The sequence below is a fragment of the Amblyomma maculatum genome, chromosome 6, assembly GCF_055883805.1.
Source record: "Amblyomma maculatum isolate TAMU_Amacu chromosome 6, ASM5588380v1, whole genome shotgun sequence".
Classification (NCBI taxonomy): Eukaryota; Metazoa; Arthropoda; class Arachnida; order Ixodida; family Ixodidae; genus Amblyomma; species Amblyomma maculatum.
The window spans coordinates 32,791,325-32,818,050 of NC_139349.1; the positions used below are offsets into that span (position 1 = coordinate 32,791,325).

Below are 26,726 nucleotides of genomic sequence, written 5' to 3' on the forward strand. Positions count from 1 at the left end.
TGGGACGTTAAACTCCACAAACCAATCGTACACGTGCTCTTTAAGAGCTTCGCTTGCGAGTGCGTATGCGCTTACAGACTGGTAACCTCTTCTTACGTGCTTTATAAACGCAATCCAAGAGCTAAGGACCCGATGTAACAGGATTCTGACTTATTCAATGTCTCGGCCCTATTAGAGTTGCTTAGCCAACTTTGCATAGTAATCGAAACAATAACCGAAAATGACTTCAGTATAATTTGTCTAGCACCCCGTGGCGTTGAACAATATGCCCGTAGCTGCATTAACCTCACTGTTATAATTTCAATCCTTACTTGAAATATCGCGCATATATACGCATATTGACTTACTTCCTTACGACAAAAGCTCCTCATTACCGAAACTTCTAAGATAACATTAGATTACATATTTTGCCAGCCTGAGCGGCCAGCAAAGGTGGGATTAAGGCGCATATGGTGCCCCGCGTGTTGGCACCGAACGACTTCGTTTAGTAAGAGCGCTTTTGTAGAAAAACACGGATGCGGCTATGCGTTGTTTACAAAAATGGTTACCACCCATCAGCGCACACGAGTTCCACGACCTACATCCGCCTCTCGCTCTTTTCGTGTCGACCATCAGAACGAAATGGGACCCATTTTTTTTTCGCAATACGAATACTGTTTATATATATATATATATATAGTGGAGCCACCTCCTCGTTGCCGTGTCTTGCATAACAGTTCGTGCCACATATTGTCAGTCTCTGATGAGGCTGATATTACATGATACCAAGAGTTAGTTGTCTTTGTTCCGCCGAATTCTTTGTCTTTTTTAGTGCTCTTATTTGTTGGCCTGTATACACTGCCCTTGTTGCTTTCTTTTTGCTTCTCTCATGTGTATTACTTAATTCTTTCTCATTTGAAACATTGTACTCTTTCACGTGTATACTTTCTAACACTGTGCTTTCAACTCCGCATCTTTGCCAATTTTTTTTGTTTTAATTTCTTTGCCCATTTGCCACTTCTCTCTATAATGCCTCGATGCTTGAGAGCACAGTACAGAAAGAAAACATATAAATAAGAAGACATTCTGTTTATACTGACGTGTCTAAGTCTTTAAGGCGCGCTTTCTGATGTACCCATCATCCTTGTTTTATCGTTTAGAGCCCGAGTCACAAGCTGTTTAGGCATCTGGGGGAAAAAAAATGAATCTACAAACGGGAAACATGACAAACTTATTTCTTTCTTTTATTTATTTATTGTTTTCCTTTATTTTCACATCAGATATCCAAAATGTTTGCAAAAACTGCTGGGCCAATAGTCGAAGCTAGTATAGGCGCAATGCACACATTTTTTTATAACAGCAACAGAAGATACCCACATTAAACTTGGTTATAAATGATAAGTGAACAAAGTAATAGCTAGCAACACTCAACAGCGGACATAAAAGGATTAACAAACATAGTTAAAAAGTTAATATGTATAGTTAATATGGGATAGTTAAAAATTAATATGTACAGTGCTCCCAGAGATCCCTTGGCAGGCGATGCCTTGATGCAGGAAGTGTACCGATACACACAAGGGCACAAGCTTATTGTGATTGGAGACTTCAACATCCGCCCCACTGCCTAGGTATACATCATAACCAACAGAAAGGGTGTCCGGGTGCAATACACCAGCTAACCCTGTGGAATGGCATACACACGCCCACGAGAATTGGCAAACGCTTTTCCAGAGGCACAAATCCTCACTTGACGTTCACCAGGGGCATCTTGCAAGTGACGTGGCCCAGGCTCGAAGAGACTCTTGGCAGTGATCACCACGTAATACAAACTGAAATTACCCTAAGACACCGCTTCACATCGGCAAGGATCACCTTACGAACTGGGACGCCCTCCGAGGGTGTCATGCAAGCTGAAATTATAGCTTGTCAAGATGGTGTAACGAACATATCGATAATGGGCTCTGATGGGTTCTCAGGGGCTTGTATGCGACAAGCATCAAACCTGTTTACATGGCGCCCCTCTGCAGCCAGAAGGCAATGAATCATTTTCACAGCGTATTTCAGTGCAATTAAATGATATAGAGCACAGTGGTACATGTCAGAATATAAAACGCAGAAGAAGAGGTAGAGGCAGAAGTCACGTAATAGAAAACCAACGTTGTAGAAAACGCAGAAGCAGAGGTAGAAGTAGAAGAAGCAGCGCTTGCCGTCACGAGCAGATAGCTTAAGACTCGCTTTTCGAAAGCCCCAGCCCGTTAAAAAATCACGAAATCCGCCGCCCGAACAACGACGGAATTGGACCGCTTCCACTGAGCGCTACAGTCTGCTATTATGCAGCAGTGGCACTCCACGCACAGCAGCGTCTTAGCCCGGCAAACGGATGCTGCAACAGCCACGGCTGCAGGATACTACGATGACAACGTCAGCGAACTCTACCAGGTGAGCGACGAATAGGCGGGGGAACATTGCGTGGAAAGTCTCGGTGCGCCGTGCTCTTAGCTCCCTTTCCAGCTTGCACTCAGCAGTCCGGGAATTTCGTTTCGCTTCCGCTCTATCCATTTCCTAATGAATGCATATAGGGACTTTGAGGACTTTTCGTCGACTGTCTGTCGCCGACGATTTTGGTGTTTGTCGACTTTTAAGGTCATCGACCTGACTGAATGTTACCGATCAAAATCGCAAGTTTTGCCTACGAAGACACTGCTCGCTTCTGGTGCGAAAAATATATACCAATGCTTTGGCGGTACTGTGAGACGGTGTCTCTTCTGAATACTGCGTGGTGTGATGAATTAGTTTGTAGCGGCGGTGCACATAGATTCTCATAAGGAGAAAGTGTACACATAGATAGATCTTCCCGAATAGGCAATATCTAAAGAGCGGCGTGTTGCGGTAACCTGTCGCGACTCAATCCCTCGTTCAGCTAGGTCTGCTGCGCTGAATAAAATAAGCCCGCACCGATGCAACGCAGAACAGTTCCTACTTGCATGGTAGCTTCCGTACGCACGACGGTCATTAAGCCGTGCTATCGTTGGCTACCACACAGTGTATTGACTTTGCAATGATATTCGCTTCACAACGATGTGCAGTTCCGGCTTGGCACCCGGTTTGTTGCAAAGTTCAAGCATCTTTTCTTTTTTTTTTAATCAATACTCGATGGCTGTGTGACCATGCGATTGCGACATCTGTTACCCTCTCCCTGCAGGGTGCCGTTTTCTCCAGCATCAGCTGGTAGCGATGTCCGCAGGTGAATGCTGCGTCACGCGTAGACAGGTGATTAGCGACCTCTGTGAACCATAGTGGGGTGCGATCGACGCCTCTCGTTTTTGTTACGGTCGCCATAATCTCGACAATCGTCAATCTGTATACGTCCTTTAAGTTCAAGAGCCTTGTTGTATTGGCCCACGTGGCCGAATAAGACGCGATATTCCTTGTATCGGGATCAAAGCTGTTGTGTTCAGGGAGCGAGGTTTGTTTATAATAAGGGATCACAAGGCACACAGACCCAGATAACGAGCACGCGCGCGCGCGCGCGCGCACACACACACACACACACACACACACACACACACACACACACACACACACACACACACACACACACACACACACACACACACACACACACACACACACACACACACACACACACACACACACACACACACACACACACACACACACACACACACACACACACACACACACACACACACACACACACACACACACACACACACACACACACACACACACACACACACACACACACACACACACACACACACACACACACACACACACACACACACACACACACACACACACACACACACACACACACACACACACACACACACACACACACACACACACACACACACACACACACACACACACACACACACACACACACACACACACACACACACACACACACACACACACACACACACACACACACACACACACACACACACACACACACACACACACACACACACACACACACACACACACACACAGAGAAAGACAGACAGACACACAGTATGGAGCAATAATACAATCCAATGAACCGAAACCAAAATTCACGATGTAACATGCCTCTCACGTCAACCTTCAATTTACCGTGGGGAGTGCAAGCTGCGATCTATCCCCACAAACTTCCTAATCTCGTCAAAATATTCATCTCTCCTGTCGCCGCATGCTATATTTGCCTCTTCTTGCAATAAACTTCGTTATCATACCAGGGCCCATAGATTATCCTCCCAGTCAGGAAAAAATAATAATCAGGACCCATGTAATAAGTACAATATATTCTGTAGTTCTGCCGTAGCATAAGGCATTTTTGTAGTTCTGTAGCACCTTTTTGTAGTTATACTGTCATTTCAGTAGTCAGTAATTCTGTAGTACTTTTCTGTTGCAAATACACCCAATTCTGATGTTACTACCGAAACTTTCGTTGTCACAACAAGTTCACGATAAAAAAAAACAAAAACGAAACAGAAGTCCTATTGTAGCAAACAGAATTTTCTGTAGATTTTTTTCCAGTGGCCTTTATTTTCATTACGCGCTCTTGATTTCGACTATGATGTAATTAACATGCGCTTGCTCACTGACCAGCTCTCTACGCTACGTCTATCATTGTTCTTTTGGTCCATACCTCGCTGCGTAATCCACCATTGGTACACTATACTGAAATTGCTAATGGTCGCCATAATAACCGTAAACATTTAATAACACGAAGGCATCGCCATAAAATCACTCCTTTCATTTGTACCGACCGCAGAATGTCGCTAGCCCTGGCGTTGACACGGCCGGGATGGGCTCTGAAGAAGGCAAGAGCCGCACGGTGTGTTTCCTGGTGTCCGGCATGGTGGCCGTCTTCCTCCTGCTGTTGCTGCTCAATCTGCTCTTTCTTAGTAGCGTAGGCGGTGACTGGGAGCACGCAAACCGCTCGCCCGACACACCAGACACCACGACCATCTCGTACCCTTCGCGACAGCAGCCCCGCCGCGGGCAAGACGTCCATGAGCGGACGTGCCGCTCCCAGGCTTGCGCCACGGCGGCAGCCAACGTCAGCCTCGACGCGTCGACCAACCCGTGCAACGACCTATTCGGCCACGTCTGCAACAGCTGGATCAGTAGCGCCAGTGAGCCCCGGTATTACGCCCGTTTTATGCACTATTCGCTTGATTCAACCCAAGACGAAAGTTTGAGCTATAGCATTGTAGCATGACAGCATTCTGCCTCTGATTGATGAAAATGTGCAGAAGCATTTCAATTCATGACAAGTATACTTACAGCATATGTGATTTTACGATATGTTATGTAAGAAATCGAAGAAATGCATTCATTTCGAATGTGTGTGTCCGCAATACAGGCTGCGCTGAGGCATTGTTGTGGGCCACCTGGAATTCGCCGGGAATGTGGCCTAAGAGTATTAAAATTCCACGCAGGCACGTATACATGGGCTTCGACTTTTAGGTAACGTGATGCGATTGATTCGGCAGTTAATTGGTTGGTCGATTCTGCAGGTCAGAGTTGTGGGACGCCCGAAGTTACCGATACACGATGGACCACGCTCACCAGGCAGCGCTCTCTGGTGCCCTGCACAAGCTCCTGGTAGGGAGGGCCGGCAGCCGTTGGCTGCCTGCTGCGCTGCGGCGGCTTTACCGCAAGTGTCTCAAGCCGGGGCCCGAGGACGGTGCCCAGCTCCGCTCCAAGCTGTTGGACAGCGCCGGTGTTGCCCCATGGCCACAGCCACGGCGTGACGCGGCCAATGCCGAGGACGTGTCCAAGGTGTGGACTGCTCGAACAGTAGACTGAAGCGCGAGCAGCAACATGGACAAGGAAGGGCGCGTTATACGACGGGGACAAGCGCCTACTCAGACTCAAGGACATTTATTAGCCTTCTTGCTCTGCTCTTGGATAGTTCTAGGCTGCCAAATAAGGCTCAAGCTTTATTCTGGACAGCCTTCTTTTTGACACAGAATGACAGGATACAATGCTGGCATGTTGCGGTGACAACTATATCCAGACTGAAGAAGAAGATAGGGGCCATCAATGGAAAGAACTTTCAGACAGAGAATGCAAATCAGCGGCCACTTCATTGCTCGAGGCGCAGTTTATTTCTGGTATCCAGAATGAAATCATTATTTAACTATCTGTTTGGACAAATAAAAAAGTGCGGCTTGCCTAAGACCACTTATGCATAATATGCATGACAGCAGCCAGCCTACTTTGAGTTGGTGTGAGAGGTACTCATAGCGAGAGGTACGCCTAGCTCTGTATTTGCGCGGAAGGGACGGACAAAACCGGAATGGTACTAAATACGCCTAAATTTTATTCGTAAACTTCCTAATCACGTCTGCGCATCTAACTTCTTGGATGTCCCTGCTGCGCTTGCCTTATAATTCGGTCCGTTACCATCAGCGACAGAAGAGCATCACTTCATTACTTTGCCTTTGCATTACATGACTTGTCCATGCCCATTTCTTCTTTGAACTCTCAGCTGTAATTCATCAAATAGCGTTGTTATCTTGCGGACTCTGCTTTAGTTTTCTCGTTTTGTGTTTGAACGCATGCAATTAAAACTGTGCATTCCAGTTAACCTCCGCATTTGCGCCCCTTCAGTGTACACTGGTAAGATACAGGTTTGTGCCCCTTAAGTGTGTACCTGTAAGGCAGGTCTACCACATGTCATTTGCTCGCGCAACTAACTTTGTCCCTCCGTCGTTGCGCAGTGGTTAGGGCCCTCGACTACTATGCCCAAGGGTGCGGGATCGACTCCTGGCCGCGGCCGCCACTTTCCGACAGTGGCGAAAAGCAAGGTGCCTGTGCGCTGTGTGATGTCAATGAACTTAAAAGACCCCAACTAGCCGAAATTTTTCGAGCCTTCAACTTTGGCGTCTCTCATAGCTTGAGTTGCTTTTAAACCCCCTAAACCAAACCAAAATAACTTTATCAATTTAATCAGGAACAATTAATTCAGTTTATATACTTGAGTGTCTCATCAGTTTTGCTTTGCACAAAGAGCAAGTCTTGCTTGAAATACCTCTATCAAGTGTCTCTATCTCGTTCTTGGAAATTGCGCAGGTGCTGGGCAATGCGTATTACTTCACCAACGAGCCGGCAATCTTACGCATGGGCGTTGGCGCTGACGGACACGTATTCCTGGCGGAGCCTCGGCTGCTGCTCGATGGACCCGCCACGGGAGCCTCCCAGGTGGCGCAGGCGGCCGACACGGCCTTCGTGTCGGCGGGAGGACAGCTGCCACCGCCTCTGGACGTGAACCGAGTAGAAAAGCTGCTGGACGCGGCACGCAGAGGCGACGAGCCTCCTCCTTGGAACACCACGCTGTTCCTAACTGGTATGGACCTCTGCACTCATTCATTATTGGTCTTTAAACGCACGCTGGAGGATCGTTGCATATGCCCCATGCGCACGATACTGAAGACTGCTCGTTGATGTGTCTAGTTAGTGGGTGCAGTAGGTGAGTGTGTGCAGTTATGTCTGACCACGCACTGAGAGTTTGATGGTGTATTTGGTGGACATCTATGCACAGTTCACATAGGGAATAATGGAAAAGTACAGAGAGGTTAACTAAGCAATAATTTTTGCACCATTACGTTGGAAGGAAAATGGGGGATAGAAAGAATTGAAAAAAAAAAAAATGAAGAATGCATTTCATGAAACGTATGCGTGGGCGCCTATATTACAGTGTTTGAACACACACATAAGAGTCTATACGACGGTGTGAGACGTTCTAATAATATAGCGTCGCGCCCGACTAGCGCTTCTAAATTTCTCCGCTTGGGGAAGAGCGCGAACTGCATTCGCGCCGGCAAACTTGAGATTGGGTTCCCTTAAATGCCGCCAAGCGCTCGCTATCGGTGGTCTGTTGCAAGGTGAACACGCCGAATGGTCACGGAGTGTACGTTGATTTAGTCTACGTAAGCCCGGAACCAGTTAGCTGGCCTTAGAGAGACGCGTCGCTCATCCACAGACGAGGTAGGAATACAGCGATGGGTTCGAAGACTCATCGGCATGCACGACGCAGAGGAGGCTTCAGACGATGGCAGTGAATAAAAAATTTATATTTTCTACTATTTACGGTATGTAAATACACATCGTCATATACGGTTGGATATCTTATGTCGAGTATTGGTGTACTGTTGTTGTTGTATTATAGTAATATGTATTATTTATAATACAGTAGGTAAATACATACTGTATGTCTGTATGTATGTATCTACGTGCGTACGTACGTACGCATGTGTGTATGTATGTATGTATGTATGTATGCATGTATGTATGTATGTATGTATGTATGTATGTATGTATGTATGTATGTATGTATGTATGTATGTATGTATGTATGTATGTATGTATGTATGTATGTATGTATGTATGTATGTATGTATGTATGTATGTATGTATGTATGTATGTATGTATGTATGTATGTATGTATGTATGTATGTATGTATGTATGTATGTATGTATGTATGTATGTATGTATGTATGTATGTATGTATGTATGTATGTATGTATGTATGTATGTATGTATGTATGTATGTATGTATGTATGTACATCGTCGCTGCTCTCGATGACGCATGGTGTGGATGGGCGCTTTCTCGGTTAGATCTGGCTGTCAGAGCCTTTTGTCTACTTTGCCGTTTTGTTTTGCCAACAAAAATTCCGAGAGCACTGTGGAATCTACACTGCAGAAAGGCAAAAGCCTACGCTTTGCTGGTGCACACGGTGCAGCACGTTTGCTCTAATTATCATTATCAGCTAAATGCACCGCCATTATCATTGCTAATGCCATCATTGTTATTATCACTAATTGCAGTGTCAATGTCATCGCTACTATCATCCTCAAGGTAGACAAGGAGAATTGTGATGTGCGTTTAACGATCCCAGGCGTGGTGCACTTGATTGAAGTGCTCGGCTGAGGATACAAGGGATGAAGGTTCGATTCCCGATGTAAACAGGATTTATTTATTTTTAACTATCTTCCTATTCATATATGTATATATTATTGGTATATATTGATGCCTTAATGCGTGTTTGTATCAAATCTGCTTTGAAAACAATTTTTAGCCATGCGCATTGTCCTTGCCTTTGACGCCTGTTGGCTTTAGCGAAGACACACTGTTGCTTAGTTATGGAGTAGTTTCTTATTCATGGCGAACCACACGGAGAACTTGCGATGCAGAAGCGGATCCTGATAGCCGTCGACAGCGTTCCGGCAAGATACCGCTGAGCGCTTGGGCCTCGTGGAACCTGCGCACGGTGATCGAGGAGGCGTTCGAGCCTCGCGAGGCCGTCAACGAAGTCGTCGTCCGGGCGCCATATTACGTCGACGCACTTCCAGACCTGCTCAAGGTTCGTTGCTGCCAAAAGTAAATCTGTTGACGTTGTCACTGCTACTATTTACGCATGTATGCATGGGAGGGGTCCTCTTCCTAAAGCCCGTCATATGCTATGGCTGTGTATGCACTGTGCCATTTAAATATTGCGAACAGTGATGCGCATGGAATTCTGCACAATCAGCGCAGCATATAACATCGGCGAGCCAGTTTGAGGGTGCGTGTCCCACTTGTCCAACGTGATCCTATCCTTGGTTGTTCGCTAGACAAGTTGGCACTTTCTATTGGACCCGCTGTAGAACATCAATGATGTTCCTGCTGCCTTGCTATATAACCCCGCATGCGTGTTCGGAGCGTCGGAAGTGACAAGCTCATAAGCGCCCTGGCACTCGCAGCAGGTAAAACAAACATTCTTGAGCCAGTAGCCTATTTTTATTATCTTTATCTCGTGGGTGAATAGAACACACATGGTGAACGCTTTTTCCACTCATCTGTTCTAACACGATAACGTTAAAGGCCTCGGCACATTGAAAATTGGGCGTCGGCGTTGAGTGAAAAACACGGGCAGGCGGTAGCCGACAGCCTGAAATGGCCGAGCATTGATTCTTCGATGGTTTGTGCGACATAACTAGACCACATAATATATTGTTGAGAGAGAGAGAAAGAGAGAGAGAGAACTTGCCAGTAAAATAGTAAAACTCCTTTCTCAGCAGCTCCGGGTGGCCGATATTTGAAGTCTGTGGGCGACCTCTTGCGCTCTTGCCGTGACCTGGGCCTGGACGTCCATGTCCTTACTGGAGAGAACAGCTTTCCTTTTTCAAGCGAGGGAAATATGACCAGATCTGCCGCAGGTGGTTCCTCCGCGCAGTCTCAGAGTGTATGGCTTAGAAAATCTGCGCAGTTGATGCAATGAATGCACCGGCGATTGCTAGCGATGATTTGTTCCAGGTAGCCATGAAAAATAAATTGTTTTCGTCAAACTAGTCATTCGTATTGGTTTTTTACAGCCTATCCCTTACAAATTTTTGAAGGCATCGGCTTAGGGTGGGGCGCTAGGATGCTAGACGGTTCGGATTGATTAGTGGCGCGGGAAGGTACCGATACCAAAAATATCACGTGATTTAGCATTAGTTGCCTTTCATAAGCATGCAAGGTTCATCTGCCCCAACATCAGTATTGTTAAAGACAGTGTGGTCAATATGGGTGAGCTATTGTTAGCTGTTGCGGGCAAATCGGCGTTTATCATGCAATGCGTGTCGTGCCTTGGGCTTTTCCTTGCTCCCGGGTCACCTACGGGTCTTGCGACTGGGCTGGATTGTGCTGCCCATTCGCGACCACCTGGAACGATGGAGCGTTGTGCACTCCATTGAATGCCCGAACTGCCCGCTCATGGAGTCTAATCGCCACGCAACCGTCACCTACGTGATAGCGCGTATCTTCTGGCTCGTGGTTCATGCGGGATTTTGTGGATAGGGCATTGTATTGCTTAGTTGTTTCTCGTGGTCGTTTTCCCACTGGTCGCATCGCTCTCCTGTTATTAGCGGCAGGTTTTTCCAGTTTATGGCGAAGATGTTGCGCAGCCGTATCAGGTGGGTATCGGTGTGGCCAAACTCGGTAGTCTACGTCGTGAACTTATCAGTTACTTGTCAGAAGAGCTCTTTTTCTTGAAAGAAGAGGAGTTCCTGAGACAGTGTCTTCTGTGCTCAACAACCATCTCAACCTCTTGTTTAGGCCAAATTGGAGGTAATGCGTCTCCACGAGGACATCCTTTTTGTGGAATAACTGCGTTATAACCGTGTTATGTATTTTCCCTGTGCTCATGTACTTCTTTCCTGGTTTCGCTTCAAGTAACCAGTGTGAATCTCAGTGCGAATGTATAGTGTGAATATTCATGTTGTTTAACTGATCAGCTGCACATGTCTGCATATTTTTTTCTAAAAACACAAAGCTTCGATTAATTAGAGTGAACAGGTAGCGAACCAAAAATATCACGTCATTTGGCATTAGCCACGCCGGACACGCGAGAAACGTACCTCATTCTCACTGTCTAGTGATCCTGCATTTATATGGCAACATAGGGGTCACGATGACGGTTTCACCCCCGTCTAAACAAGGCAGCGTGAAAGTATCAGTGATAAAATCACGTGACAGTCAAGTTACATGAGAATGCCAAGTGGCTGTGAGGACAGAGAGAAAGCAATTTACAAGGATTGGACGATAGTAGAAGACCGCACGTCAGCAGTGTCACCACCGAACACGGGTGATCTCTAATGCCCAGTTAAAAATAGCTTCCTGAGTTTTTTTTTTTTCTCCTGCTGGAGCAGCAGTTGATTTCTGCTCTCTTCGGAATGAGTGGCACAAGCATGTGAGCCTGTGGAGGCTTGACATCATATCCCCATAAGTTGCAATATTGGCTCTCCAATTCCTGGCAATTTAGGCATGCGAGGTTGTAGGCTTCGTTCTTAATAAAGGACAACCTGTGGTGGCTTATAACGTGTCCAGTCTGAGTCCATCTTAGCATCGAGACCTGTGCTTTGCTATTGTCTGCTTACGAAGGCGGATAAATCCGTATTTTATTATTATGGGTGTGAGAACGCCACGCGACAAGAGCGACGCAGTAGCGCCAATCCTACACTTCCAGGAGAACTGCAACGAACGTGCGCCAAGTAAAGGAAATTTCCAGTGTGCGGCACGGCGCACATGACTTCCTACCGCTCCGCCGGCCGCCATGCTTGCGGTGCACGTAGCAGACGAAGGCGTCCGCTAGTATGCTTACCACGTGCGGCGCATTCAGATTGCCACTTGGAATTCGCGAGTATGACAGATTCGACAGGCCGTTGCCGCGCGCGCGATAGCAGCAATAAACTACGTCGCAAATATATGTCACTTCAGATGGGCAACTGCGCTGCTTGAGCCAATGTCGAAAAACTGGTCCAAAGACGACGTGGGATGACTCTAAGCGCTTGTAATTGTCAGTCGCAACAGCACTACCATGAAATGAGAGAGTCGTAATTTGGGAGCCTTATTGTTTCCACAGCAGATATATATTTTTTAACACAAAAAGACAGTCCACTGCCGCAATGGTCGCTTATTAAGACACCTAAATGGGCTAAGTGCACGGTGATTGTTCATTTTTGCACTGTGCGTGTTGACAAAATCGGCAAGCGAGTGTGTAGCCGATACTCGGTAGTCCACGCTTCATCCCGGTAATGTCTTTGTTTCGTAAAACTTGTCGGGCTAGTTGGTTTGAAATTATCGGCACAGGCACTGTGCGCGTACTACGGTACCGTGACCGAGTTAAACTGGCAGGTTACCGAGCTATAGGCGGCAAGCTTGCATTTTATTCCCCTTACTTAAGCAGAAATTTCCAGCAGGGTGCAAGGAAAAAACGTCATCGCCAGGGTGGTCATGCCACCCCGGGGAAACAAAGCGCATGCCCCAAGGACTTATTTCAAGGTACAATACAGAACGAGGTCACATATCATTTCATACATACAGCTTTTGGGAAAGTTTAATTGGTGCCTCTCCTGCGCTTATTCAAGATGCGCGGTGTCTGGATGCACCTCGTTTAAAACGTTCGCAGGTATCCTCGAGGTATAAACACTGAAGCACTATGTCTAAGTCACAGAATCGATGGAAATCAAGGGTTCTACGCAACTGGTTTGTGGGGTTTAACGTCCCAAAGTTACTCAGGTTATGAGACGCCGTAGTGGAAGACTCCAGAAATTTCGATCACATGGGGTTCTTTAACGTGCACTGACATCGCACAGCACACGGGCACCTCGCTCTTCTCCGTCATCGAAAAGCGGCCGCCGAGGCCGGAATTCGATCCCGCGTCCTTGGGCACAGTAGTCGAGCGCCGTAACCACTGCACCACCCCGACGGGACAAGGGTTCTACGCATATATGTCGCAAGAGCGCCGTATGCCCGCCGCAGCCATCTGGTCGCGGCCTCTTAATTCCTCTTCAGTGTGTTTGAACCACATGCGGCCTTCCGGGTTCACGGAAGGGCTGTTGTCACAGTTTTCCGAGCTTTCATTCCGGAAAAGAGAGAAATCGAATCTACGGAAACGTTTGTCATTGCGCCCTTTTTGCTCGAGGAGCGCTAACCAGCGCATGTTCCCCTTCTAAGTGCCGTTTGTTTAAGACACATTTTCATGCAACTATATCTGATGCATGCGGATTCTAAGCGACAACATGAATGTGGCACGCGCGCCATCGCAACACGACGAAAGTACGCTTTCGGCGCAGTACTGGCAGGAGTCCATGCATCTCCGGAAGGTGGAATTGAAAGCGGAAAGAGAGAAAGAGGAGCCGTAGTAGACGGCTGAGGATCAATTTCGACCACCTGGGGATCTTTATCATGCATTGACATCGCACAGCACACGGACGCCTCTACATTTCACCTCCATCGAAACGCAGCAGCCGGTGGTCGGGTTCGGTCCCGGGTACTCCGTTACAGTAGTCGGGCATCTTAATCACTGCGCCACCGCAGCGGGGCCATAGTTAATCGCATCTGAAAGATACTTTGCACAGCCATTAGGAAAACCAGTTTTGTTCATACGTACTGCGTACTTTTAACAAAGGCTGCACATTCTGTGTGCAACTTCTTCCTGTGCATGGTAGTGTTCGCGCATTGCGTTTTGGGGCGTAGTTGTAAACTAAACAGTCAAGAAGAAAGAGGCGTTCGCTATCGCTGCATATTGCTCCTTAAAGCGGAAACGTGCGCTGCAAAATGCTTTATAAGCTTAATCATTTCAACACCAATATGTCGGAACAGTAATTTTTCAACCCAGTGTATGGCATATGTGCCATGAAACCTCAAATAGGCTTTCATGCGCGCACACACAGATTAAATGCCTGATGTCGCAATGCCAACGCATGATAAAAACCCCAGCTGTTTGAAATTATCCACAGCTTTTCACCTACGGCGTCCCTCACGGCGTTTTGGGACTTTAAGCCTCGTTTACCAAACCAAACCAAACCTTCGCAATGTGAACGTGTTAATTGATGAAACAGAGGGCGTACCGGGTTGCTTTATTCGAACACTTAAGATATTGTTCATTGGGTAGTACAAAACAAAAACGTTTCAAAAACAAAATTGCAGCCTAGGAGGGCATCAGTAATTTGAAAGTCTAGCAGAAAACAAAACAAAATCAATATCGTTTCAAAGAGCATAGTCTGCTGATTTAGGGCCCAGGACGAGTTTGTAGCTGCGGACGGCACCATATCAGTTATGGAACGAAGAAAAAGTCTTATTAGGTTCTCACAAATAGATCACGTTTGATAATTTGCTTACACAACACCGAAACGTAGCGTACCAGGCGGACAACAAATAGAGTGCTAACGCAACGCCAGCCGATGATGTGTTGCAATGCTGATATGGCTACAGATTTGAACCACGTACATCAGCATTGGAACGGCCATTATCGCTGAAAGTGACCAGCGTTGACGGCAGTGCGTCAAGCGGCGGTAGAAAGGGGACAAAGGTTTCTGAAGGACAACCCTGCTCTCCGGTTTCAGGGGGAAAAGGTTCGGAATGGGAAAAGATAGTTTAACAAAACTTGAAGTTGGGCTAGATGGTGCATTGTAAATTGACTGAAGATAAAGCGCACGGGAAGACACACACAAGAGAAGAAGACACAGGACACGCGCTATGGGAAGAATGGGAAAAGAGGAGAGGAAATCGACAGAAGGCAGGAGGGGGGAAGTGAAACCGTGATTGCTGGAGTATATGGTGAGGAGAGTGAAGGGATGAATTGGACCGGGGAAAACAAAATTGGGGCATGAAGTCTCAACCGCTGATTGGTCGACTGGATGACGTCACTCGCTCGAACGTCTGCACCAATTAGCGGCAGTGGTCTTTCCTTCCGGAGAAGCGCTAACGCTTAAGCATACCTTGCCGCACCAATCGCATTGATCGTCTGCATTTAGCCTTCGAATGTCTCAAACGAAGGTAGTTACAGTAATCTCAACGAAACGTTCCAGCTGGTTGCAAAAGGGTAAGAAGCACAAGCACAGGACAAAAGCTAAAGCACACTTTACAAGGTCAGCAACTTCTAGCGCTTGTGGCGTGTCGCTAACATGCCGATTAAGTCTTCTGTTTTGCACCAAGCGACGAGGCAGAAGAAAGTGCATCACGTGATACGATAGCGCGGATAATTCGACTTGCGCGATGGGGGCATTGCTACACGTGACAAAAGAAACTTACGTGTGCACTGAATTTCCCAAGCACCACATGTGCACAAGCCGAAGGACTTAGGGTACGACTTTTTCTATGTTTCAAAAACTTATAATGTCGCACCTTGTGGCGGCTACGAACTCTCCATTTTGTACCACCATTAAATTTTTGTAATCACAAGTTAACAATAATCACTTACTTGCTAGCTAATATTAATGGGCTTCAACGTCCTTCTCGGCTGACATTCGTGTAATGAAATATTTTCATTTATATTTTGACCACTTTATTGCGAGAAATTTGTAAATGTCTGCTGAAATATGCAGTGGGATCGCGCGATGAACAACACCTGCAGCAAGATTGGTACCCTAATTCCTGAGCCGCTGCGGCGCGGCGGACCACAAATACCTGCTTAACAGCCAACAGCGAAGCTTGACGAAACGCAATGTTGGTTACATTATTTGCAACGCCGTGTGTTCTGAAATATCTCCTTGAATTGCGTATTCTGAAATATAGCTTTCAATTTCTTATCCTTTTTTACGCTTCGAGAAATACGTTTAAAAAAAAAAAAGTCTGCACGCATAGCACACCAGCTTTCCTCAATTTCTGCTTAGCCTGGCAGCAGTTCAGTGTCAACTCGCAAACCAAGCTTGTAAAAAAGCGTAACGTTCTGACGCAAAATATTTACATATCTGTGCGCAGGCTTTCAAGAACTGCTGCTCAAGGCATGAATAATAGGCGTATTTATTAAAGTAGAGGGCGAAATGGTGAGGCGTGTTTCTTTAACAGCCGCGACAATTACTTTGTAATCTACCAAGTCTCGTTTGAAATACGCATTTCGTTGCGCAGTATATCTATTACTGCGCTAGCGAACGAGGCAAAATGTCAAATTCTTCTCTTTCTCGGCATATCATTTTCGGCTTATAAAGGGAGATTTGTACGACACAGGAAGTGAAGGAGCACGAGTTGCTCAACTACCTGGGCCTGCGTACCGCACTGCTGGCGTCGAGGCTGCTGCCGGCTGGACCGGAGAAGCAGCTCCTGTGTCGACTCCTGGACGTCGAAGACACGGCGCCAGCGCGCACAGCCGCCGAGCACTGCGTCCGCATGATAGGTAGGGCGTCAACGTCTGGAACCTCGCAGGATTCCTTACATTTGTGTATGACCATTGTTCGGACGTCGATTCTTGAGGACGTCAAAATAAATTATCGGGACTGTTTTCGAACATGCTGTGAAACATCAATAAATAGTGTGTTTTCGCAATTCGCCATATTAGTGCAGCCTTCCAGATGAGGCAGCGAACCAGCGATATTGGGCTTAACAGAGCAAAACGGTCATGTATTCTCACTTTAGCTACAAATACATTCTTAGGAAATGGTCATTTCCGGTCTTTCCCAGTCGAAAAAAAACTACAGAACTGTGTCAAAAATACGACAAAATATCCTGTAGTTCTGTCGTAACCATCAGAATTTTCTGTAGTTTTGTAGTACTTTTCTGCAGTATATTTCCGTTGTCTGTAGTTCTATAGTACTTTTCTGTTGTAACTATAGAAATTTTTGACGTTACTACAGCATGTTCTGTTGTCACAACAGGTTTCCCGTCAAAAACCGCACAGAAATTCTGTCGTAACATCAGAAAATATTCTGTAGTTTTTTTTCCGACTGGGTTCTGCATAGAAATATTCGGCACCTTTGCGCAGTCTCCTAGGTACGGAGTAAGCGAGCAGCCTTGTTCGCAGCAGAATAATATATTCTAGTCTAATGACATCTCCAAATGCGTCGGCTGGAGAAGACATTTTGGTGCAAACTATAATGTTGTATTTCTACTTAAATTTCGCCTCACGAAGTTGAACTCATATTTTTGTTCGAGTAAGTCTGTTGCAGTTGTGGCATTTGTTTCTGTTTGGTACGCCTAACTGTCCTGCTGGTCATGAACATTGATCTACGACAACAGGCAGCCTCAAGCATTGCACAGTCTCTGCTGTCCTCGCAGCCAAATACGAGCCGGCTCTCGCGCTGCACGTATTAGCGACTCGATCTCCGCTGGTGCGCCGCCTGGACTCAAGAGGCTTGTTGGAGTTCCTCAAGCGACAGCTGTCTGGCCAGCTCCGCGCGGGGGCGCTTAGCACCGGCAACGATTCGCTCTCAGCAATGCTGGCCGACCGCGCGGATGCCCTGCCTTGGGTGGCGCTCGCGCCCGACTGGTTGAACAACGCCACGGCGCGACAGGCATACACCGACAAGTAAGCCCCTTCTGTCGCAAAACTGATTCTCTGCACGTACGCGTGATTCAGGCATGGCCATTGTGAATCAGGTCTGCTGGAGAATGAACGGTTCTTCCAGTAATCTTGCGTTCACTTATTTCATGCTATCAAGGTTTACAGAGGTGCAACTGGAGGAAGAGGCTACGCTACGTAACAGACACTTTGAAGAAAAAAATGAAAAAGAAAAAGAATGTGGAGGTTCTGCAAGAAATGTTTTTGCGTTGTTGCGAATAATACCTGCATGTGCATTAAAAAGTCACTTGTTCGTTTGTATCTGTGCTCTTGTTTGTCTGTTTGGTTTGTTTCTTTCTCCGTTTTCTTTTGTCTCTTTTTGGTTAATTAGCTTCTGCACTCTTCATTCGCACACTACCTAAAAGGAGATTCTCCTGACTGTGGTTATCTTAGAACCTGGTTCTACAATATTGACCTCGTTTTCATTTTATGAGCCGGATTGAAACGAAATAACAAGCACTGACAAATGAGAATGCGACAATGTGTGACCTATTCTATATTGACGTTGTAGAACAATACAAGTATGGCTAAATAGGCTTAGATGAACAAAGTGCGACATGGCTTACACGAATACTTGAATTATAAGTGGTGCGTGAATTAAATTAACATGAAATGCTTTTGTTTTCAAACGCTCCGCAACATTTCCGCTTGCGTGGTTACAACGAACGAGAACCACGGAAGCGACTTCCCAGACGTATAAGGCAATTGGCACACGATGTCTGCTGACTGGCCATGGCGCAGATTCTACGGCGAGAGAGTCGCCCCAGCGACCTGGCCGACGTCACAGACCGTGTTCACCTGGATGCAGAAGAAAATGGTTAACGAGCACCTGGCACTCAACGAGCCGGAGCAGTTTGCGGACACACGCTGGCAAGCCGGCCTGCTGTCTACGCGCTGCAGACTCGTCCTGCGCGACGAGGAGACCGTCGCCACCGGCAAGGCGGAGAGCAACGAGGATGGTGACGAGACGGGGCCCGAAGCCACGCTCCAGGTCTGCCACCTAAAGCGAAAAATATGGAGATTCACAAACGAATCACTGGGCAATCTGCTGTGCGAAATACATTCCTTCTGATCGCCTACACAGGAGCTGTCTCGTTTTACATGGGCCATATCTTGTTGACGTAATGGCGTTAAAGGACACGTTCTGCGGAAAATTTGGCGTGGGCGTTTGTCGAGGTTGTGAGCGAAACATCATGGGCATGCCTTTGGCAGATTATAGCTGGCATGGCCTTGCACTGATTCGCCTGTAGGTTGTACGACGTAATGATATCACGTGGTATCACACTTTGATTTCCTCTGCACGCGCTGTTTCATTTGCCCTGGGATCTTCACCGCGCGCTGATTCTGCAGTTTGCCTGATAGATTCTGAAAATTTCTTTGCCGTTTCTCGCGGCAACAGTTGCTCTGAATGCGTTGTCCACTTGAATAAGAGGACCATTCGATAGTATGAAGCGTAAAAAGAAGTCATTGCATTAATGCCTGCAGGATCAGCGGTCCGGAGACTTTATGATCAGTTGTGAAACGGCATTGTAAAATTATAAATCCGCAGTGCAAGATCTAAGCCTCAACATCGTTATCATTTGAAACTTTATCTGGAATTTCATCGCAGTGAAGTATTTTAGTTTCTCAGTCAAATATATTCGTGGTAGGTTGAATTACGAACGACATATTCTATGATTCCGTTCGTAATTTTATCTTTTTCTCTAAAAGCAAGATCACCGGATATCAAACACTTGCTCCTTTTACCAAAGTCAGAAATCCTACAGTCTATCCAAAGGAGAAGCGTCCAAGGAAGGGCTGTTTCATGCGTTTTCTCCATCTCCAGCTCGTGCCATTTCATGAAGAGTTTAGCGCGTCAGCAGCTGCCTTTCCAGACTAAGTCCATTATGTATCCTTTGGTTGGGGGAGACGGGAAGGTGTCTTTTTCAAGCGCTCGGCCCAAAAGAAGGGAATTTCGCCCGGGCGATACTTGCTGCCGTTACGAAAATCAATCGGTTCCTGGTGATGCTTCGAGTCAAGCCCGATGCCTTTCGCTTACGAGCAGATTCCTTACGAGTAGACCACCGATAGCGGATATAAGCCCATAATAGAAATGTTCTGTATTATTCGAAATGGCGTAGCTCACAAGGCGAATCGCAGAGGGAAATGTTTCAAAGGGACATTCATTTCAAGGTTAAATCAGGACTGTCCACTAGTGTCGTAATCTGTTCAGTCACTCATTGCTAACTTATAGGAGTAAACCTTTCAAATTCAAGTCATCAGATTCTTCTAGAGAGCACAGCCAGATTGCAGGCGCATAATTTCAACCCTCCATTACGCAAAATTTGTTGTACCCTGACTAGTTCACTTCATAACTTCATTCATAGTCTCAGTATATAGTTGTTCTTACTGGTCATTTCAACCCTCCATTACGCAAAATCTGTTGTACCCTGACTAGTGCACTTCATAACTTCATTCATAGTCTCAGTTATACTTGTCCTTACTGGTCGCTAGAAGTCATTACGTAAGAGGAAACATATATTGAGGTAATAAAAGAATCACAGTTGCAAAATCAAAAACGCGCATACACACCAGAGTTAGCTCATTACGTTCATTGCGAAAACGCCCCTCAGTTTATTTCGTGCCTGACTTCCTGCAAACGCCCCGCCGCTCCAAAAGGTTCCAGACAAACAGAGTACAGCCATTTGCGGCGCGTTTCCTCCTAAACGCGAGCGAAAGTGGCGCCACTCAGTGTTGCGTGTTCATGCGGAAACTTCGTGACCGAGTACATTAGATATCAATGCTCGGCTTGTCTTTCGAGTTCGCTATATGGGCTGTCTGGAACAAAAGCTGCTCATGCCACACGCTTTTCGCTTCAACTTCACCACCACTCCATTTTCCGTCGGAGTTTGGTATGTGTAGGTAGGCAAGTGTGGTCATTGTTGATCTAGAGTAGTATTAGTGCGCTAATTTTCTATCCGTGGCGCTCATGAACGGTAAAAGGGCCTAGGCGTCGAAATAACAGGGGCCAGGAAAGAGCGCCTGTTGGATAGTCCACTTCTATTCCCAACGCTGTAGCACACAGCGTTAAATTTTCCACATCGTAAAGAAAACAAAATTCGCAGTTGCGTGAGGCAGTGCCATTTCCATAAAATTACTGACTAGCACCTTTGCCAAATGCACTTATTCCAGGTGCCACCGGCAGCACTCGACTTGGTCTGGGCTACCGATCCTTCTATAGGAATGCTGCAGGTGGCACGCATCGGTGAGATTCCCTCATGCTTATTAAGTGCTGGCACGCCTACTAGGCGAAGCTGTAAATTTAGTGAATTCTATAACGCAGTCAAAGCTTACACACGAAATGAAATTCTAAAGCGACGTTCCTTCAGTGGCGTCTCACAGCATAATGCCCATACTGTCAAAGGCCGTGATTCTTAAGCTTCCAGTCCAACAAATGATTGTAACATCGAAGCCTTCGCGCCCACAAGAAACCGCCTGTTTTCAGGGTAAACGTCGTGCTGAAAAACAGAATGAGCGTGTAAATAGGCGCGTTCAGAAATGTCGGTCGTGTTTATTTCTCTAGCTACCGTTGCTGCAAACCTGCTTGCCTTAGCTGAGCCTACAGAGAAGAGGCAATCACTACTTCGCTGTAGCACTCATCTCGAAAGTGAATTGAGACAGAGTCATGTACACTTACGTTTTCCGCAATGCAGCGCATTATGGCTCGTCTCCAAAGGCGTTATGAGCTGCGCTCAGGGGCTACAGGCCTCCTCTGATTATTCTCAATTAGTCTTACTAAATAGGCCGTGGCCTTCCAGTTTTGAAAATTTCACGATGTCCTCTCCCAACCCATCTACCATGCTCGACCGCGTTTCCTGTCCCTTGGTATCCTCACTTATTATCCGTTTTGCATGTAAGCTTTAGCTACTTTTCATCGACACGAGGGAGGTTGAAACCAGGATGCTTTAAGAGACGTTCGAACTCAAACTTGTTACAAGACAGCAGGCAATAGAAATGCAAACGATAGCTGCATATATAGTGACAAGTGACAGGAAGACGTGACAGTTTCTTTGGTAAGAATTGCTGTTACTGACATCCATGGACCGTAAGAGGAATATACGTGAGCTAACGTGATTGTCGCAGCATGGCTCACGCAGTGGGTGCAGAAGGGATAGGGCGGTTCGCAACCGGTAAAGAAGAATGTCCATTGAAGGGATATCGCAGTCATTTTTCATCTATCTATGCAGTTTTATTATTGCGTGTAGAACATATGCAAACACTCATCTCTCAGGCGTCCGCTCCTTCGAGCCCGTGCTGCGGTACCTGTTCCGCTGGCTGCAACAGCAGCCTCGCGCGTCGTCGTTGCGGCATCCCGAGCGGAGTGGCTGTTCCTCGTGGGACGCGGAGCGGCTGGATGCGGCGCTGGAATCGCGGGCGCTATCCCTGGCGCTGCGCGCATACCTTGCGTGGCCACACGCCTCCGAGCTCGTACTGCCGGGCCTCGAGCACTACGGGCCCGAGCAGCTCTTCTTCGTCTTCTACGCGCTCAACCAGTGCGAAGCCAACGGACCCGACGTAGAGCAGCTACTCGCTTCAAGATATAGGGTGCGTGTCCTAGTTTAAGCAAATGTTTCCTCAGCATACTTTGTAGCAGGTGTAGAAGAAGGACGTTCAGGACGGCGTCGAGGTCGACGGGGAAGCGGGGCGATCAAGACCAACACGATCTGCGCGATGGCAATTCCACACACCTTCTTCTTTCTCATCAGCGTCCAGCGAAGGGGTCCATCTTCTTCTTCACAGAGGTTACGTTGCACACATGGCCAACAAAGTCTTTAGTGCATTGCACTTCTGGCCAGGGATTTCGCTCGTGTCGGTCCGACGTCTGCTCTCTCGCTATCTCTCCGTGAGCTTGAGGCGCGAAGAAGACTGTGGCGACAGCGCGAGCCAAGGTGGTGTTGTGATACGTCGCGCGTCTTAGCCAATAAGAAGGCGGAACGGCCTCACAGCTGCAGCCAATGAGAGAGCGGTGCCTATCACAACTGCGGCCGTCCCTGGGGAATGCTGTGGTAGCTCCGGACTGAGTAGCCGCGTGTCGCTCGCACGATCTCAAATTCGGACTCTCTCCCCTGGCATCACTTTCTCCTCTACTTTCAAACAGCTGACGTGTACGCGCGGTCCTTCGTCCACCTCGGCTCCGAGCCGCTCACCTGGCGCCTCGGTGATGCCAAAGCAAACCGAAGCATAACAAAGTGCAAAAATTATTACAAAAATATAGTGGGGTAAGCAGCACTGCGCATATGCTTCGCATTTTATTAACCACTCAAATCAGGCGTAATTTCTTTAAAGCGTAGGCTCTACTGCTACCATTCTTTATTTTCATTTATGTTCGAAACTAGGTACTGTGCATGCGTCAGTTTCATCCCAGCCTCGCCACAGCAGGGCCACGCGCTCGTTCCTACGGCTCGCCGCCAGCAGAACCGCTTGTGACGTCACCCTCTCACTCACGTGACCACCAGCTGCGCCGTGCGCTCCTACTCTGTCTTAAAGTCCCTTGATGAGACAGGGCTTTACCTTTAATCGGTGTTCTCGCCACGGGACAGCTGTTTTGAGAGGGTATATGTGCTGATTACTGCGCCTGGCTTCCTCAGTCTAGCATGGATGAGGCGGTGGTCGTCGATGTCTACACCCTATCGCAAGCGTCAGGCTGAATCGTACAATCCTGCTGATGTAACCCAGTACGAGGCCTACAGAGCCTACGCTCGTTAACTAGGGTCAGTCGGGTTGGACACGGCCATTTTTTTTTAGGGATCTGATTACTGGACAGAACTAATTTTCACAAATCTGCATTGACATTTAGAGTGCTGCCTATTCGTTGCACCGCAGTGTTACGTTTATAGAACGTTTATATGAACTGACTTAATTTGTTATTTAAGGGTCACGTCATGGCTTTATCAATAGCTCATATTCCGAGCCCCTTATTTCGCAAATCTAGCTTCGTTCTCTGAGTGAGAGAACTGCATCGGCTGCGACCCTTTTATCCGCCGTACCGTTAATGCGTACATACAAAATTTGGGACTCCGAAACAAACGCGCGAACAGAGATAACTGGACCACGGCACAGTGAAAGAATCATCGCAATGCTTTGCTGCTAAGATGAAAACATATGAAATACATTATCATTATATTCAGCTAAGCTCTAAGTTTCGAGCGTGTGCTCTTCAACGGAGTCCTTTACCGCTTAGTTCCGCATGACAATAGAGCCAAGATACAGCGCAGTAACTAGGTGCCGCTCCGACCTGTATTACACGAAATCCTTTCACCGGTTACAAATCAAGTACTCTTGACTTGTGTCTAAATTTCACCTATCACACAGGTGGAGGCGAAGCACTGCTGTACCATTAAAACGGCCTGCGGTGTAGAAAAATGAAGAAAAAAAAAATGCTTGAGCGATGCATCACACAACTCTAGGACTGAGAATGAAACAAAAATATTTCGCAAGCGTATGTCTATGCCAGGAAGCTACACTTCATTTTTATTCTGCTTTTGTCGAATACAGTTAGTGTTCCTCCACTCCTAAAATTTTATCTCGCTCGGACAGCTGCTGCGAAGCTTGCAGTGAAGGAATTAGGAATAAATTAGTATAGATTAAAAAAGTATTATTGTTAGGAAAAGAATAAGAAAAGAAGAGGATCAGGAAGGGGAACGTAAAGTTCCTTCACTTTGGCGGTTCCCGTTAAAAATGGCTGTTATCATAGCAGTTTATTCAAGAACAGTCGTTCAGATTGCTGTGTTCTTATCTTTTTTTCTTCAGCGGCGCGATGGAACAGCGCGACCCGATCGCGCCGCCTGGGTCAACCGGGTGACGTCAACGAACGAAGACTTCGCCCGGGCCTTCAAGTGCCCGCCGCCGCCGAAGCAGCCCAACCCTTTTCGAGACTGCAGTGCGGCGGCTGCTGCCACCCATACCGGTCGCTCCTGACGCCATAGGCGAAACGAGTTCAGAGACCTGAAGTCTTCACAGCTCTTCTCATTCACGAAAATATACATCATACGCTCTCGGAACACCCAACCCGAACTGTGTAGCCTCTTTAGCTCAAAGAGAAGTGAATAATTTCTGTATGCCTTGTGTTTTCTTATATGTTTTGCAAGGAAGAGAGAGGACGTGTTCGATTTTTGCATTTCTGTGAATCATTTCGTTGAGCTCCCGTGCAACTGTATATGATCACACGTGCAGGGTCAAAGAAAATTGATTATACGATTTTGTGCATGGTATAACGGTGTACTGGAAGGTAACGCGCCGATCGGGACCGCGAGCTACATGAACGAGAGAGCACAGAGGTAGAGGTGATTTTGCATTTGCTGAGCGAGATGATGGGTATGAATTGGATCGTGTCCGCTCCGTATGAAAGCGCGCCGAGGTAGAGCATGACCACGTGCTTACTGAGCGAGGGCGCTCAGAGCTGGAAAGTGACAACGGCTGAATAACTTCTCAGAGACGCGCGTGGTGGAGTTCAGGCTGGCAAATTCCATGCAAAGGTTTACTTTTCTATGTGCAGTGCCATGAGGAAATTATCCTCACATAATAGTTCAATGAATGTGTGCAGCCTGTATGTAAATAAGCGAATGATGAATGAAATGTCCTAATGATTAAAATCTCGAAGATGAGAGCAGCTCTCACTTTTCCAAAACTTTTGGCCTCCACTGATCCTAAAATAGCCCCATTTTATGGTTTAGAAGTAAACATCTTGAGACCTTAGGTTTCAGGCACGCTCATTGGTTAGACATTCAACGGCTGGGTCTGGATTTCGTTTGCAGAGAGCCATCTGGCCGTCCGGATGCATAACTAAATTGAATGCCGCCAAGGTTAGACGGTTAGCAAGTAAATGGGCGTGAAGCTCGTGAAAGTGCAGCTGCTCGTTTCTCTTTTTACCCATGCTCTTGTAACTTGATGATTTAAGCCAGCCACATTGTCTCTCTGGGAGCGTGGCGATCGAAGCGCCGGCATTCCGTCGAGCGCTGTTGTGCCAGTGGGGTTATCACACAGTAGCCCACCGTCAACAGGGTTGTGCCAAGGAGTTGGTTGCGTAGCGCTCGTCACCCGTTTCGTGAACGAGGGCTGTCAGCTCCCTGGGCGGTAGCGATGAATCCGAGTCGGCGCTGGTGAGATTAAGAAAAAGCTTTATACACTATTTACAGGAATTTACACAACGAGTTCGGCTCTGGGGCCAAAAGCTAACATAGCCATACGCGACTGTTCTCGCGCAGCGACGGCCGGGGAGATTCCGCCGCGTCCGCTGTCTCAGGGGGCTAACTGCTTCCGATGGACGCTAGTGACGAACTCACTCTCGGAGTCTCGAGCGGAAGCACTTGAGTCTCCGTAAACCGAGAATCTGTTGACGCTCAGATGGTTCAATCCGACGGCAGCACTTTCGCAGGGCTAATGGGAGAGCTTGCTGCGCTCTTGCTTCAAATATGCCGCGGGGCGAGAAGGGGTCCACCGCCAGGGCCACGGCGCCGAACTGTCTGGATGCTCAGCTCATGTTTAAACACGTCGCTTCTCTCCCCTTGGCACGGCTCGCCTCCAGTGCATCGGTGCTTTGCAGAGAAGTATCCAGAGTTTGTGAAGGAGGCGTTCGCAGGAAAAGTTTGGCGTCCGGCTGAATTTCTGGGCGGCTTTCGCCGGGCACAACAGCGCCCCGTAAGGTTGCGGTGTCGGCCGCATGGTTACATTTGGCGAATTTGGTAGCAGTATATGACAGTCGCAGCTCCGAGGTGTAAGTGAAGTGAGAGGAACTTACCTTTTAATAGCGCACTGTTGTGTACCTTTTATCCAACCAAATGTAGATGATAATGTCCAGTTTGGTTTGTGGGGTTTAACGTCCCAAAGCAACTCAGGCTATGAGAGACGCCGTAGTGGAGGACTCCGGAAATTTCGACCACCTGG

The 26,726-nt window shown here is 47.2% G+C and overlaps 1 protein-coding gene across 1 annotated transcript; it reads left to right on the forward strand.

Annotated features, from left to right (window-relative positions):
* Positions 1–4,798: 4,798 nt before the first annotated feature.
* LOC146185425 (uncharacterized) lies at positions 4,799–24,761 on the forward strand. The gene is made up of 10 exons (XM_084607818.1): positions 4,799–5,139; positions 5,514–5,778; positions 7,075–7,348; positions 9,199–9,368; positions 16,478–16,643; positions 17,522–17,771; positions 18,546–18,795; positions 20,976–21,048; positions 22,075–22,388; positions 24,594–24,761. The coding sequence occupies exons 1-10, from the start codon at positions 4,799–4,801 to the stop codon at positions 24,759–24,761; spliced, it is 2,271 nt and encodes a 756-aa protein (XP_084463944.1).
* Positions 24,762–26,726: the final 1,965 nt, after the last annotated feature.